Source organism: Agelaius phoeniceus, chromosome 8, assembly GCF_051311805.1.
Source record: "Agelaius phoeniceus isolate bAgePho1 chromosome 8, bAgePho1.hap1, whole genome shotgun sequence".
NCBI lineage: Eukaryota > Metazoa > Chordata > Aves > Passeriformes > Icteridae > Agelaius > Agelaius phoeniceus.
In genome coordinates, this window is record NC_135272.1 from 10,592,647 (window position 1) to 10,606,189 (window position 13,543).

At 51.6% G+C, this 13,543-nt stretch overlaps 1 protein-coding gene across 3 annotated transcripts; it reads left to right on the forward strand.

Moving 5' to 3' along the window:
* Nucleotides 1–1,648: 1,648 nt before the first annotated feature.
* Nucleotides 1,649–9,447, forward strand: TOR1AIP2 (torsin 1A interacting protein 2). 3 transcript variants are annotated; one of them, XM_077181981.1, is made up of 6 exons: nt 1,649–1,852; nt 2,573–2,773; nt 4,415–4,717; nt 4,848–5,162; nt 5,510–5,674; nt 6,443–9,447. In XM_077181981.1, exons 2-6 carry the CDS (start codon nt 2,740–2,742, stop codon nt 7,201–7,203), a joined length of 1,578 nt encoding a protein of 525 aa, XP_077038096.1. In that variant the 5' UTR covers nt 1,649–1,852; nt 2,573–2,739; the 3' UTR covers nt 7,204–9,447. The 3 variants fall into 3 exon arrangements, with proteins under 3 accessions (XP_077038096.1, XP_054494352.2, XP_077038097.1); XM_054638377.2 differs by having other exon boundaries at nt 1,651–1,852; nt 4,418–4,717; XM_077181982.1 differs by having other exon boundaries at nt 1,652–1,852; nt 5,510–5,608.
* Nucleotides 9,448–13,543: the final 4,096 nt, after the last annotated feature.

Below are 13,543 nucleotides of genomic sequence, written 5' to 3' on the forward strand. Positions count from 1 at the left end.
ATGTGACAAATACCACATCAGGAAAAAAAAAAATCAACACAACAATGGCAAGATCCCTTTTTGTAACTGTTTTGTGATTACTTCATGGCCTAGGCCAGCCAGTTAATTTTCCTGCCAAACGATTTTTTGGGAACCGGGTTCTCAACCTGGAGAGGCTGAAATGACCCCAATTTTGTCACACACTTACCACCAGTATCATGACACTTGTGCTTCCATGGAAAGGGCGGCCCCTCAGCCCCAAACACTGTGTTGAAGGGACTGGATGGTTTTAGGGACAGAGGGATAGAAAATGCCTGGATTTCCATGAAGCCCTTGCCACCTGCAGCTCCTCTCTGCTGTTCCTGGGCTGTTCCTTACTGAGGGAGATCAAGTCGTGGTGTGAGACTGATGGCAGCCAGGAGCAGGGCCCTCAAGGTGACCTTGGCTGCTGTGAGTCAGCCACGCTGACTTTTTCCTTCCTGCTTTTCCATTCCGGTTTTACAGCTTCTGCTGCCCCTGGTGAGAGGCTGGTCGTGACAAGGGAATGTGCTGAGTCTGCCACGGCCACTGTCCCCTCCCAGCTCTGTGGGTGACGGAGGTAGACACTGTCAGAAATGAGGTGTAGTGGCCAGCACACCTCACCTTCTCACCACCTTCCTGACATGAGCAGTGTCAGTGTTGATGCCTGTGCACATGCTGACACCCCGGGTAACATGGCACACACATTTTATTGACCCCTCTGACACTGCCTCTGTGCCCCCTGGGCCAGCATAAAGAAGTATTTTTTCCTTCCCATTTGAACCCAACCTCTTACCTGTTTTACAAGTGCCTCCAGTACTAGTTTAGGGGAGGATTTAGTCGAATTGAAACAAAACAAACACATTAGTCCCATCTCCCCTTTCAGTCCTCTGCTCCCCAGACTGAGGAGTCCCAGCCACTCAGTGCCCCCTCCTTTCCAGCACTGGGTTTGCCTTTCCCTGTGTTTTGTCTCAGCCATTTGCTGCTGGGCTCCTCTGAGGATGCTGATGAAAAGGCAGCAAGCAGAGTTCCAGGGGCATTTCTGTCTCTGCACTGCTGCTCCCTGTGCTGCTGCCTTTCCCCTGGAGTGCTCCCTGCTGCTGCTTTCCATGAAACGTGTCCTGGGCAGGGGGAATAGGGAAGGAGCTGGAACATACCCATGCCTATACATGCCACTGTGCAGGCACCACGAGTTAGAATAGGATTTTTTTGGGAAAAGCATTGCCTAAATGAGGCTAAGGGCTGACTCAAACACTCTCAGACCTTTCCCTGCTTTGCAGCCTCTCCCTACTTCTGGGGACACTGGGTGGGCTCTGCATCCCTTTCCCCCAGGCTGATGCTGAAGATCCCCCATGTCACATCCTCCCCAGCCTCCCTGCACTGGAAACGTGACAGAGGCTGGGCTTTGCTACTTATGTGTTTGGGTGACTTTTCTTGTAGTACTTTTCCTAAATCAACTCGCAAACCAGTTCCCTCCTTTCACTATCGTTTCCTTGCTTCAAATCCGCAACACTGTTACTGAATGGAGGAACGCGCCAGTCATGCAGAGCGCCTGAAAAAAAAAGCGCACAGCCACAGAGTCGCGGAAACACGGCCAAAAAAAGGAAGTTCCCGTTTCCTGAAGGCTCCCGAGAATAACTGCGGGAAGGAAAACTACAGCTCCCAGCAGGCAGCCGGGAGCCAGGGAAGGTCAGGGTTCACCGTCACGTTTCCAGCGGAGGATTCAGGGTGTGCGCTGGTGTCCTGCCACCAAAGGGCCTCTGGGACGGAGGGCAAGGGGAAAGGCCAGCGCTGGCCTCCTCCTGCCGCCTCTTTGCTCCTGATCGCCGCCCTGACCGGCTCCGAACCTGCCTGGGTAAGCGGCTCCACTTTGTTCTGCTGATTTCCTTCTCCTGCCGGAGCGTCGGCATCGGGAACAGGGAGGGGAGGGACGAGCGCCGGGGCAGCGACTGCACCCCATAGCCCCGAACCGTGTGTGGAGACACTGCTGGGGGCGAGGGGCCCCCGAAAAGCTGCTGCTTTCGGAGGCTGGGCTGGAGATTCCTGTACGGAAAACCGCACGGACCGCTCTCCAAGCGGGGAAAGTTTCTTGGGAGTTTTCCATCCGCTTAGTTGTGCTCGGGAAAGCCTGGATAACACCGGCGAGCCCGGCTCCGTCTGTGCTCTGTCCCAAAGGGCTTTAGCCGGGGGGAATCATGGCTGGGGGCGTGCAGGGCTCAGGCTGCGGCTCCGGCCCCGCGGGGTGGTTCTGCCGGATCGCCTCCCGATCCGACACGCTGGAGGCAGGCGGGGGAAGGACAGGAGGAGCAGGGTCATCGCTACCAGCTGCCCAAAAGCTCCCGGGGCAGCCGGCCGAGCCCTAGACTCCGGCCTGGCGTCCGTGGGGATGAGACAGCAGTGCCTCACCCCCCTGGCGTGTCCCAAGATAAATGCGGTTTGCATTAACCCCTGCACTGACGGGAAGCAAGATAGCTGACAGCCCACGGGCTGAAGGTTCGTATCCTCCCATTTTCACCTTGGGAATCACGGAGGAGGAGCCTCCCCCACCGTGATTCACGGTGTTTCTGCTTATCAGGTTTGTGGGCGTGTAGTTGGAATTGGCCGGAGCAGGACGGGATGGTGGCTGTGAGGAGGGCAGGACTCGGTCAGCCTCCGGAGCAGCAGGGAGATACAGCTCCCTGTGAACGTCGGAGAAAGTGAAACCAAACCGTACAGAACCCAGAGCTCCAGGGGAAAAGGAAAATGGAAGAGATTCCAAGCGTGGATCTTCTTGGAGGTAAGTGAATCCTTTGCTTGCTCCATCTGCTAGGAAAATCCCTTTGCTGCCAGTGACATGAGAAACCTGTGCAGAAGAAAAATAAACCAGTAAAAGAATCTCATCTTTTCCAGGCTGAGGAAAGCAAGTTGCCATCAGTTTTTGAAGGGTGAAAGATGAACAAGTTACTTTCAGTTTTAGATTCTGATCTGCAACAGGTTTAGATTCTGTGTCCCAAGGTGGCAGCACAAGGAATGCTGAAGAGAGAGATCCAGACTGGAAGAGCTTTCTTCCCTACATCCTGGTGCTTCCCATCTGCAGATGCTTAAATAATGAGCCAGTTTTCCACCACCTCTGGTTGGAAAAACTCTGGAAGAGGCAGGGCAGGGAGCAGTTTGTGCCCAGCTTGAACAGCAGGATATCTCCAAGTTCTTCATGTTTCAGTTTCTACCATGTAATGTACTTACATTATGTGGGAGCCTTGTTCTAATGTACTTACATTATGTGGGAGCCTTGTTATGACTGGTACCTATGAGTGTGTCAGTGATAAAGTGATGCCATCACCAGCTCAGGTCTGTCCTAGATAGTCAGAAGTGTCACTGTAATAATCAGCAACAAAGAATGTAAAAATCATGTTCTGACAGGTGACAAATGCAGCTTTTTCTCTGTTTTCAAATTAGAAGGGAGTTCCTCGCCCTTTTAATCAGTGTTTATTCTAATTATAGCATAATCATTTATGTAGTGCTTGATCATTCATAAGCAATTTTTCACAAGTAGTGCCTGAAATTTGAGCTGCACTTTGGTTCTGTGAGAGTCAGAATATGTCACAAACACTGTTCAGTTGCAGGATCTCTCTATTGAATTATGCTCCAGTGTTTGTTTCTAATTAAATGTTGCCATAGCTTTTTGGGAGAGCAGCTCCAGCACAGAAACACAGAGCATGAGAATTATCATTTACATTCAGACAGATGCTTGAAGTGCATTGGCATAACTGTACCCAACAACAGCCTTAGGAATTCTTCAAATCCATTGCTATCTGTGAAAACCCACTATCTGTGAAAGATGTGGTAACATATTTTACCATTGAAGGAAGGAATTGCCTGCCCATCCCACCTAGGACACAAGCTGGGAGTTAGCTTTAGCAAGGCAGCTGTAAGGTCTGTGGCTTGGATTTGTGGACTTAGAGAAAAAAAATTGTTGGAAACAGAGCAGTGTTTTGGCTTTTGATGAACACAGCATCAAGGCTTTCTGTCCCTGCCCAGCAAATACCCTGGGGTGTGCAGAAGATTGGGCAGGAACCCAAGGTGGGAAAAGAGTTGTTGAACACAATATAGCACCATGCTCAGTAACAAAAAAATGGGGCAAAGACAGAAAGGGAGAAAGGGCGTGGCTTCCAAGGTGGCCATTCTGGGAGACTGGCCTGGCATCAGTCTGCTTGTAGGAGGTGGTGAGTGATGCCTTTGCATCCTGATTCCCTCCTTCCCTTCACTCAGCTGTCTGGATCTCAACCCAAGAGTTTTCTCACCTCTGGTCACTCTGTTCTCTCCTGTCTCACTGGGGGTAAATGGCAGTGCCAGAACTGGGAGTTGTGTGGGTGGTGGTAAAGCACTGGGCATTCTTCACTCCTGTGTGGCTCACTGGGCTTGTGAACTCTGATCCCACCAGCTGGACCAGCCCAGGGTGAGGTGGGGAGCACAGCAGAGCGTCCTGTGCACCAAGAGCCCACCCAGGAAACACCTGGGCACCAAGGGACAGGCAGGTGGCCTGAGACATCCTGCAAACCAGAGGAGGACTCTTCAGTGTGTGAATCAGCTGCTGATGGGGGAGAGACAACACTCCTGGGTTCAGCTGGTCCCACACTAGAGGAGAAACCTGCCCAGGAAACTGAAGTGTTGCCAGAAGAATCTGACAAGACAAAAGAAGGTGTCTCAGAAAGACCCCTGGAAAAACAGGACTTGGATGAAGGTGAGTCTCTCCCCACCCTTGGGCCTGATAACTTGGGCCTTGGCTTAGAGGAGGCAGAGCAGGAGAAAGGGTTGTTGGTTCTTGGGCTAAAAGAGACGAAGTGTAGGTCTGTGAATTTTATTCCCCACAGCTGGGCTGGGCCATGAGAATGTGGAAAGCAAAGGAGACAGCCCTGTCCACCAGGAAACACGGGAGCACCAGGAGACAACTGGGCACCATGAAAGTCTCTGCAAAGCAGAGGAAGATGTCTCGTCAACAAGCAAGGCACAGGGCTCTTGCAGTGAAATGACACCTCTGGATGTGACTGGTGTGGAAGATGTCCCCAGGGGCCACTTGGCAGAGAAGAGCAGCAGTGCCACTCTCCCAGACTGGGAGCCAGAGGCACCCAGAGGGCAGGAAACACAGGAGAGCGAGTCCCAAGGCACGTTAAGGAGAAGACCAAAAGGTGAGCTGGTGGCTGCACACTGCTGCTCTTCCACTTCCTACATTTCCCACAGGCACTAGAACAATGGGATGAGATCTCTCAGAGCCATTTTCACTTCCCTGGAGTCACAAGGTATAAGAAATTAATTGGCTTCTCTCTTTCTCTTGCCTTTGCTCCTGTTGTGCTGTGAAAGGCATGAAGCCACATTGCACTCTACATTGTCTTTCTCCTTGCCCAGCCCAAGAGGAGAGAGCCAAGACTCGGGGCAGTATTAACCCAAAGCAGTGTTTCCTCCTGCTTTGCTTACTACAGCCCCATTTACCTGTTCCCTCAGCACTGAGTGGCACATTTCTTTTCTCCTGTTGCAGGGGACACAGCCCCAAACCCAGAGACTCTGTCTTCCCTGCAGAACATCACCACCCAAAACACAGAGCAGGAGAAGACCAAAAAGTCCCTCCTGTGGAAAGGTGAGGAAAAGAAGCTTCCCTTGCATGTTACTCATCGACCAGAAGGCACTGATCCTCCAGGAGCAAGTAATAAAGCACATTTAATTACTCTTCTCTCTCGAGACCTTTCACAACCTCTTCTGAGGGTTTGAAAGAAAAAACATCCCCTTAAATACAGGCTCAGTTCAAGCCTATAGTGGCAGCTTCCCCTCCAGCTCTTCAGCCTCAAAAGCTGGCATATTGTGGTCATCATGCTGTGAGTGCCCTGGAATGTCCTGGGATGTCTGGGGGGGCTGCTGTGCTGAGGGTCCCCCTCCCCAGCCCTGCTCTGTCCTGGGGCTCTAAGCAGGAACACTGATGCTGGTCTGCATCAACACATTCCTCCTGTTAGAAGGAGACTCTGCTTTGCTATGGAGAGGGACACAAGGCATTGTGTCTGGACCTTCTGTTTTCTGAGCAGAAGCACGGTGGCCTTTGTTCACTCCTAGCATGGAGAAGGGCAGTGAAAGCAGCACTTTACCTGGGTCAGACACCTCCATATGTGGTGCTCTGAACAGCCACAAACCTAAAAAAAACAGAGGAAGGGGAAAAGAGCTTGTGGGCAGCTGCAATTTCCTCAGGAAGGTTTGCACAATCCTTGCCCTCATCCCTGGAGCTGCAGCCCCCACACCTGGCACATTGGAGTGGGAGCCAGCAGCCCTTTCACCTTTCCTGCCCAACTTGCTCCACTTTCCTAGTGCAGGGGGAAGCTCTGAGAGGGGAGAAATAGCCATTGTAGCTACTTTCCAGCATGTCACTGCAGGTCACTTGGGACTGACTCCTGTTCCCCATGTTGTGTCTCTCCCTGCTGAACAGGGCTTTTCATCCTGGGCCTCACAGTGCTGGGCTTCTGCATATTCTGCTTCGGCAGCCCCACCTCCAGCTCCCAGCAGCCCCGCAGGAACCCCACGGTGGAGGCATTCCAGTCCCAGTTTGACCAGCTGCAGCACAGCTTCCCGGGCCAGAGCCCCGAGCTGTGGCTTCGCGGGCGCAAGTTCCTGCGCAAGCACCTGAACGCGTCGCGGCCCACGCAGCCGGCCATCATCATCCTCACGGCCGCGCGCCGCGGCGAGCGCACCCTGCGCTGCCTGGGCGCCCGCCTGGCCGACTGCTACTCGGCCGCCCTGCACGGCAGCACGGTGCACGTCGAGGGCAGGGACAAAGGCAGGCTCCACAGCGACCAGGCCAAGCTGCAGGTGGACTCGGAGCTGAGCGCGGCCTTCCAGGCGGGCAGCCGGGCCGCGGTGGTTCACCGCTTCGAGCTGCTGCCCGCCGGGGCCACCCTCATCTTCTACAAGTACTGCGACCACGAGAGCGCCGCCTTCAAGGACGTGGCCCTGCTGCTGACGGTGCTGCTGGAGGAGGACGTGCTGGACAGCCACATCAGCCTCCAGCAGCTGGAGGAGAGGGTCCGTGACTTCCTCTGGGCCAAGTTCACCAGCGCCAGGAGCCCCGGCTCCTACGACCACATGGACTCGGACAAGCTGAGCGGGCTGTGGAGCCGCATCTCCCACCTGGTCCTACCCATTCACCCCGTGCAGACCATCGAGGAGGGGGGCTGCTATGCCAAAGCCTAGGGACAAAAGTGGCCAGAGCCCCGAGGAGGGTTGGAAAGATGCTCCTGGGTGGCCTCCACAGGCACAACTGGTCTTACTTCTCTTCGGTTTGTTTCTTGTAGGTTCCTGGGAAGAGTTTGACAGGTACAAGTTGATCCAGGATATTTGGGAAGCTGAGTCCTGGAGGTGATACACACACTTCTTTCTGGGAGATGGGAACAGGGGGTGTTTTAGAGTTCCACAGGAGAACATCAGCATGTGGGGAGGCAGGAGGGAAAACAGGTAGTGTTTTGATAGTCAGACACAGTCTGACTGTATTTCTTGATAGAAACACTGCCTGGCAGGGAGTGTTTCTATCAAGAAATAGACAAATAATGTTCACGATTAGTATGACAGAAAGATGCTGGGATTCAGCAGTTCTTTAATCTCTCCTTGCCCCTCAGCTTGCTAAAGTTGTGTACATCAGTCTCACAATATATTTTATCCAGGGAGCTGCTGGAACACAGAAAGGTCAAATTCCTCAAGGCCCAACATTCTAAAGGCACGCTTCAAAAAGAAAAGCAGTTTGCCAGTCAAGGGTGTGACCCATCAGTCCCAGTAGTGTCCCACTGGCACAGCCTGATTGACACCAGGCAAAGCCCAGATCCTCAAACAAACCTGCAATTCAGAGATTCCCTAAACATCAATTACCAGAAATTCCAGTAGTCAGCACTTGAACACTACCGTAATGGCAGGGATCCCATGAGGATATCCCACGTGCCAGAGATCAAGCTCCAGAACCAGAGAGCAGTGAAACAGTTGCTGCCACAGTGATAGTGTGAAGCCTCAAGGGATTACACAGGTGAAAAAATGAATAATACAATGTAATGCAATGCTTCCTCTCTCTAAAACAGGTCCACTCTATCCCTTTACCACACAAAGGCTGTCAATCTCTCCTCAGGCTGATGCTTTGGTCCCACACAATAGATTGTTCTTCACCTGGATCTCTGGTCTGTGTGCAGGGCTGGCAGCCTGTCCCAGCCTCTCCCCAGGTGACTTCTGTTGATAAATGTAGATGTTAACATTGGAATTTCAAACCATGTAGTGTAGCACACCAGGTCCTTGCCCTCCAAGGGTACATTTGCCTCCCTGCCAGGCAGATGGAGCTCTGGCATCTGCCAAAGCAAGTAGGAGCAGAGCTGGGTTAGCTGGTAAAGACCAAATCTCTGCCATTAACACTAAAATTCCTTGACAAAGCAGATTAGTTTCTTTCCTTGCCTCCTCTTCTGCATTCTGGGAAGGGAAATCCAAGTCCTGGAAGCACTGTGGTTTCTCCACACTGTGTTTTTGCAGGTGCTGTGGGGCAGGGCAGCCAACTCAGGAACACCTGGAGGGGCAGGTGCAGGTTACAGCATTTTTTATAACCCAAGGGCAGCCCCAGGGGCCAGCCCCATGTGCCTGTGCAGAAGGAGCAGCTGTAGCAGATGTGGCCTTGCAGAGCCAGGCTCTGTGTCCAAAAAGAACAAATCCACAGCACCACGCTGGTTTTTAGCAGCTGCACACCAGGGTGCTCCTTACAGCAGCTGGACCCTGGTGTTGGATGGGTCTCCTGCCAACAGTGCCTTGCTCATCTGCCCCACCAAGGGCTCAAGGAGGTGCAGCCCTGCACCCTAAAACCACAGTCTGTCTCTCTTTCCGCCTGACATGTGCCTTGACCTGTCCCAGGACCTTAGTGGCCCTTAATTGGAGGAGGGGACAAAATGAAGGAAGAGGGAGGGTTATTTGTTCATGTTCTGGCCAAAGAACAGACTTTTTGGTTGGTTGGGGATGTGAAGACAAGATACCACAGGGGTTTTAACTGTGATAAACACTGGGCTAAATGTGAGAACCACCTGCTGGAGCCCAGGGCACAGTTTGATACGAGATACAGATTGCTTCCTCTTCTCCCTCTTTTCTATTGCTGTACACTGCTTTGGTGAGGGAAAACACTATCCTGCTCTGCAGGGTGTTGATCTAAGGACCAGCAGAGCATTAATCATGCTATGCCAATATTTTGGTGGAAATCTGTATTTTAACGTTCTCTCTCTCCATTTTGCATACTGTGTTTGCAATGCATAGCCCAGGTATGCAAAGGCAACTCCCCATTGCTGAAAGTGTCATCCACCTGAGTTCTTCCAATACAGAGATATTTTTATGGCCTTCTAAAGACAAATATCTGCTTGCTTCTGGAACAGGATTTCTATTTAAAAATAAATGGTGAGATTGTGAAAGAAGCCAGCAAAGTGAGACTGGAGTCTGTATTCCATTCTTTTTTTCTCAGCTATTTTCATTAAGCTAAAGAGATCATCATATTAAGCAAAGTTTAACTTAGGTCAGGGCTGTAGCTGTGCAAACAAAGTGAATATTTGCTTTTCCTGGAAAAACTCTTAACAACGTTTTTCTCAGTTGTTTGGGGCAAATATTTGCAGCTTTTTCAACCGAGGCAAAATTAAAAACAAACCCCCAAAGAGCTGCTGGATTCAACCCAGGCTGAAGTATACTGGGGTTTGCATAATATTTAATGATAATAAATAAAACTGAAATCCACTGACAACAGAAATGTTTCAGAAATACGAAAAGCAAATATTTCTCATTTCAACTGATTGGTTCCACTTGATATTCCACCACTTCAGCACACTCAAACTTTTACTTTTGTGGTGAATTATTTTGCCCAGCTCTAGCCTAAACAGAGAGAGGTCTGGAAAAGAAAGGATTTACCCTGTTAGTTTGGATTTTCTTCAGTCCCCTGACAATAATAGCCATAGCAATGGCACCTGCTTTCACATGGATGTCCATGTGATTGATTGCCAGAAGTAAACATCTCCCATCTCCTGTTTGATGCCAGAGGAGATTTGATCTTACACCAAAGATTTACATGAAAATCCAGTGTCCCCAGGTACAGCAGTGCTGGGTTTTTATGCAAAAAGCACTGTTTTTTGATGCAAACACCAGGCTGTTTTTTTAAGTCTTGCAAATGAATCCAAAACTGAGTCCAAAGGGAGCAGCTGAACAAACTCAGAGGCAGAAAGGTGCACTGGTGGGGTTTTTTTGAGTTCCAGTCTCTGCAGGAAAGGATGTGTTGCCACGAGGTGTTCAACAATCCTAAAAATCAACTTGAAAATTACACAGGAGCACAACTCAGGGGCAAAACCAGTCCTGGAATGCCAGCCTGGTCTGCTCCACCACAAAATCACTGCTGATTATCCCTGTGAATGTGCTGCTGTCCCGGAGCTGATGCAGCTTTGCCACCCTCAGCCGGTGGTGGCCAGGTGTGGCACATCACCCTGAGCTGCCTGCAGCACCCCTGCCCCTGGCACAGGGACATTCCTGCCACATCCCTTCTCACCTTTCTGCACCAGCACGGGCTGGAGCTGGAAGAAGGCAGGGCACAAAGAGGAGGAGGAGTGAACCCAGTTCTGCCTCATCTCTCCTGTGAGCTCATCTGCAGCTTAACCCTCCACAGGGCTGCTCCCTCGGGGGCCACTTTCTGGCCCACAAAACCTCCATTGTAATTGAGATTTGCAGATATTGGGAGCTGGAAGCTGTTTTTATTTCCCACCTCAGCCTCTGCAGGGGAAGCAGCTGTACAATGAATCACACAAAGGAGCTTGGCCACAGCCTGTGGGACATGGATCCATGAAAAGGCTCAAAGAATGCAGCTGAAAAGTGTGTTCCCCACAGAGGGAGGGGGCTGAGCCATGGCAGGCATCCCCCTGGCCTCTCCCTGCTGTAGCTGGACTGTGCAGTTGTGCTGAGGCTGAGGAGAGGCTCTGCAGATCCCTCCTGAGGGCACTCAAGAGCTGAGGATCCTCTAAGAGGTACCAGGACAGCAGAGCACAAAGGATGGAAACAGCTCACACAGCTCACAATCCTTTGAGATCTGCTCCATCCCCTGCCCCAGCAGCCCAGGGACCCCTCTGGGCAACAAAAACCAGGACATGGCAATGTCCACAGGAGAGCAGACCTGGCCAGACAATGACAGCTTGAGCTGAAGGAATCCCCTGATCTCTGGGTTAACAGAGCTGAATCCTTAGGGCTGCTCAGAGCAGTAGAAACAAGGATCAGCCACAGTCCTGGGCAAAGCTTGTGTCTGCAGAGTGCCTGAATCACACAGGTTCCTCTGTGATGGTGTTCACAGGGGTTCTTGGATCAGGGAAGAGACGAGGATCTGACTCCATGTTTCAGAAGGCTTGATTTATTATTTTATGATATATATTATATTAAAACTATACTAAAAGAATAGAAGAAAAGGTTTCATCAGAAGGCTGGCTAAGAATAGAAAAGAATGATAACAAAAGCATCTGTCTTGGACAGAGAGTCCAAGCCAGCTGACTGTGATTGGCCATTAATTACAAACAAACTAACATGAGCCAATCCCAGATGCACCTGTTGCATTCCACAGCAGCAGATAATCATTGGTTACATTTTGTTCTTGAAGCTTCTCAGCTTCTCAGGAGGAAAAATCTTAAGGAAAGGAATTTTCATGAAAAGATGTCTGCGACAGTTCCTCCTCACAGGGAGAGAAAAGTCCAATTGTTCCTGCTCTGGGACAAGCACCAGGCTCCCTCCAGCAGGCTGGGCAGCAGCAGGAGCACACACAGGGAAATAAAGAGGTGCCTGCAGACCTCTCCACACCAGGCCAGTCTCACATGCATCTTTCTTAACTCTCAACCTCTATAATTATGATCCCAAGACCATCCCCATGAGAAGGCAGCTGCTGCCTGTGACAAGTGAGGGGAGCAGAATGCATCAGGACCTGATGCAACAGCAGCCACGAGCACAGCTTCTCCATTCCAGAGGCCTGTGGTTCCCCTTCTGATTGTGTTTGGAAGGTTTTTTAGGAAACTGTTGGCTGATGGAACCAAATTCAATGAAACAAGAGGTTGAAATAATCCCAGGAGACTTCCAGAGGGCAGGGGATGAGTGTGAATCAGTCCCAAACAGGATTGGCATCCCATAATGGAAAACACTGGCTATGGAGAGACAGCTGGGATGAAACCATGGGTGCTACCACAGGGGAGATCCTCAAACTCCTGAATCCTTTAAACACTGCCTGGTGGCAGTACAGACCTGCTCTCTGTTAACAGGACATGTGAAACTGGAAAGCAAAAAGGGGAAAGGCCACAGAGGGCTGCTGCACATGCCAGGCTCAGTCTGCTCACACAGAACTTATCCCACAGCAGAACCAGCTGGCCCAATTGGAAAATGGCAGCTTTAGTTTATGGTCTGAATAAAGACAGTAGGGAAAAAAACAAGAGAATTGGATTGGAAATTATTAGGAGGCTGGGAGGAGGTTTTGGTGGCTTTGTTAACAAGATTTAAGATGCATTTAATCAGTTGTGTTACCAAACCTTCCCAGACACAGGTTAATGTTGGGAGTGTCTCAAGACTACAAGGGAACCCTTATCTCCCATACCCTTGTTCACACACTGGCTGAGAGTACTCAAAACCTCCTCTGCACCTCGAGGAAGCAACCAACCACATTGCCTGAATTCAGGATGTGAAATGACAAAAGCAACATTTTAAACACCGTCCTTCTGCACTTGTATCACCCCTGTGAGCACAGGAGGCTCAGGAGTGATGAAAGGAGATGAAAGCAGGACTAGCAAGAAGGGTCAGGAGAGAGGGGCACGGAGGGGCCCTGGAGGGGAGAGCACCGGGGGCCGCCTGGATTTGCCCCACCAGGCTCCCGCAGAGCCTCACAGGCAGATCCCGCTCTGCAAACCATCCGTGCTGCAGAGCCTCCCCCTGCCTGCCAGGGCTGCTCTCGGACACTGCTTTGGACAGGGGCTCAGGAAGATCAGACACACTGAAACTGAGCTGAAACTGCTGAAACTCGCTCAGCTGGAGCCAGCCAGCCCCTTTTTCTGCTTAGGCACAGCCTCTCCCCCACCTCCGTGCCCCTCCACAATTTTTCTTATCTGCGGGGCAGGAGCTGGCTCCGGAGGAACTTGACACGGGGCTGCAGCAGGGCAGGAGCTGGCTGAAGCTTTTCTCCCCTCCCTGCTTTTGTAGGCACAGCCGTGTTCTTTGTCAGTGCTTCTCATTTTCCCCGGCTGGGTCAGAAGCAGATCGCCCCCTCCTCCCCTATCCCCTCCCTGCCGGCAGACAGCTTTGATCAGGAGTCCCCCTGCTGACATCCCTGTCCTTCCCTCTCCTCCCTCCACCTGGGGGCTGAAACCCTGGGTGAGGGAGCGCTGAGGACCCGGTCGCCTCCCGCACTAAACACAGCACATCTGGCAGGCAGCAGCCGCCGCTGCCCGCCCCGGCCGGGGACACCTGATGCCATTTCTGCACAGCCTGTGTGTGGATCACAGCAGGCAGCTCCGGAGGGCCCAGCTGT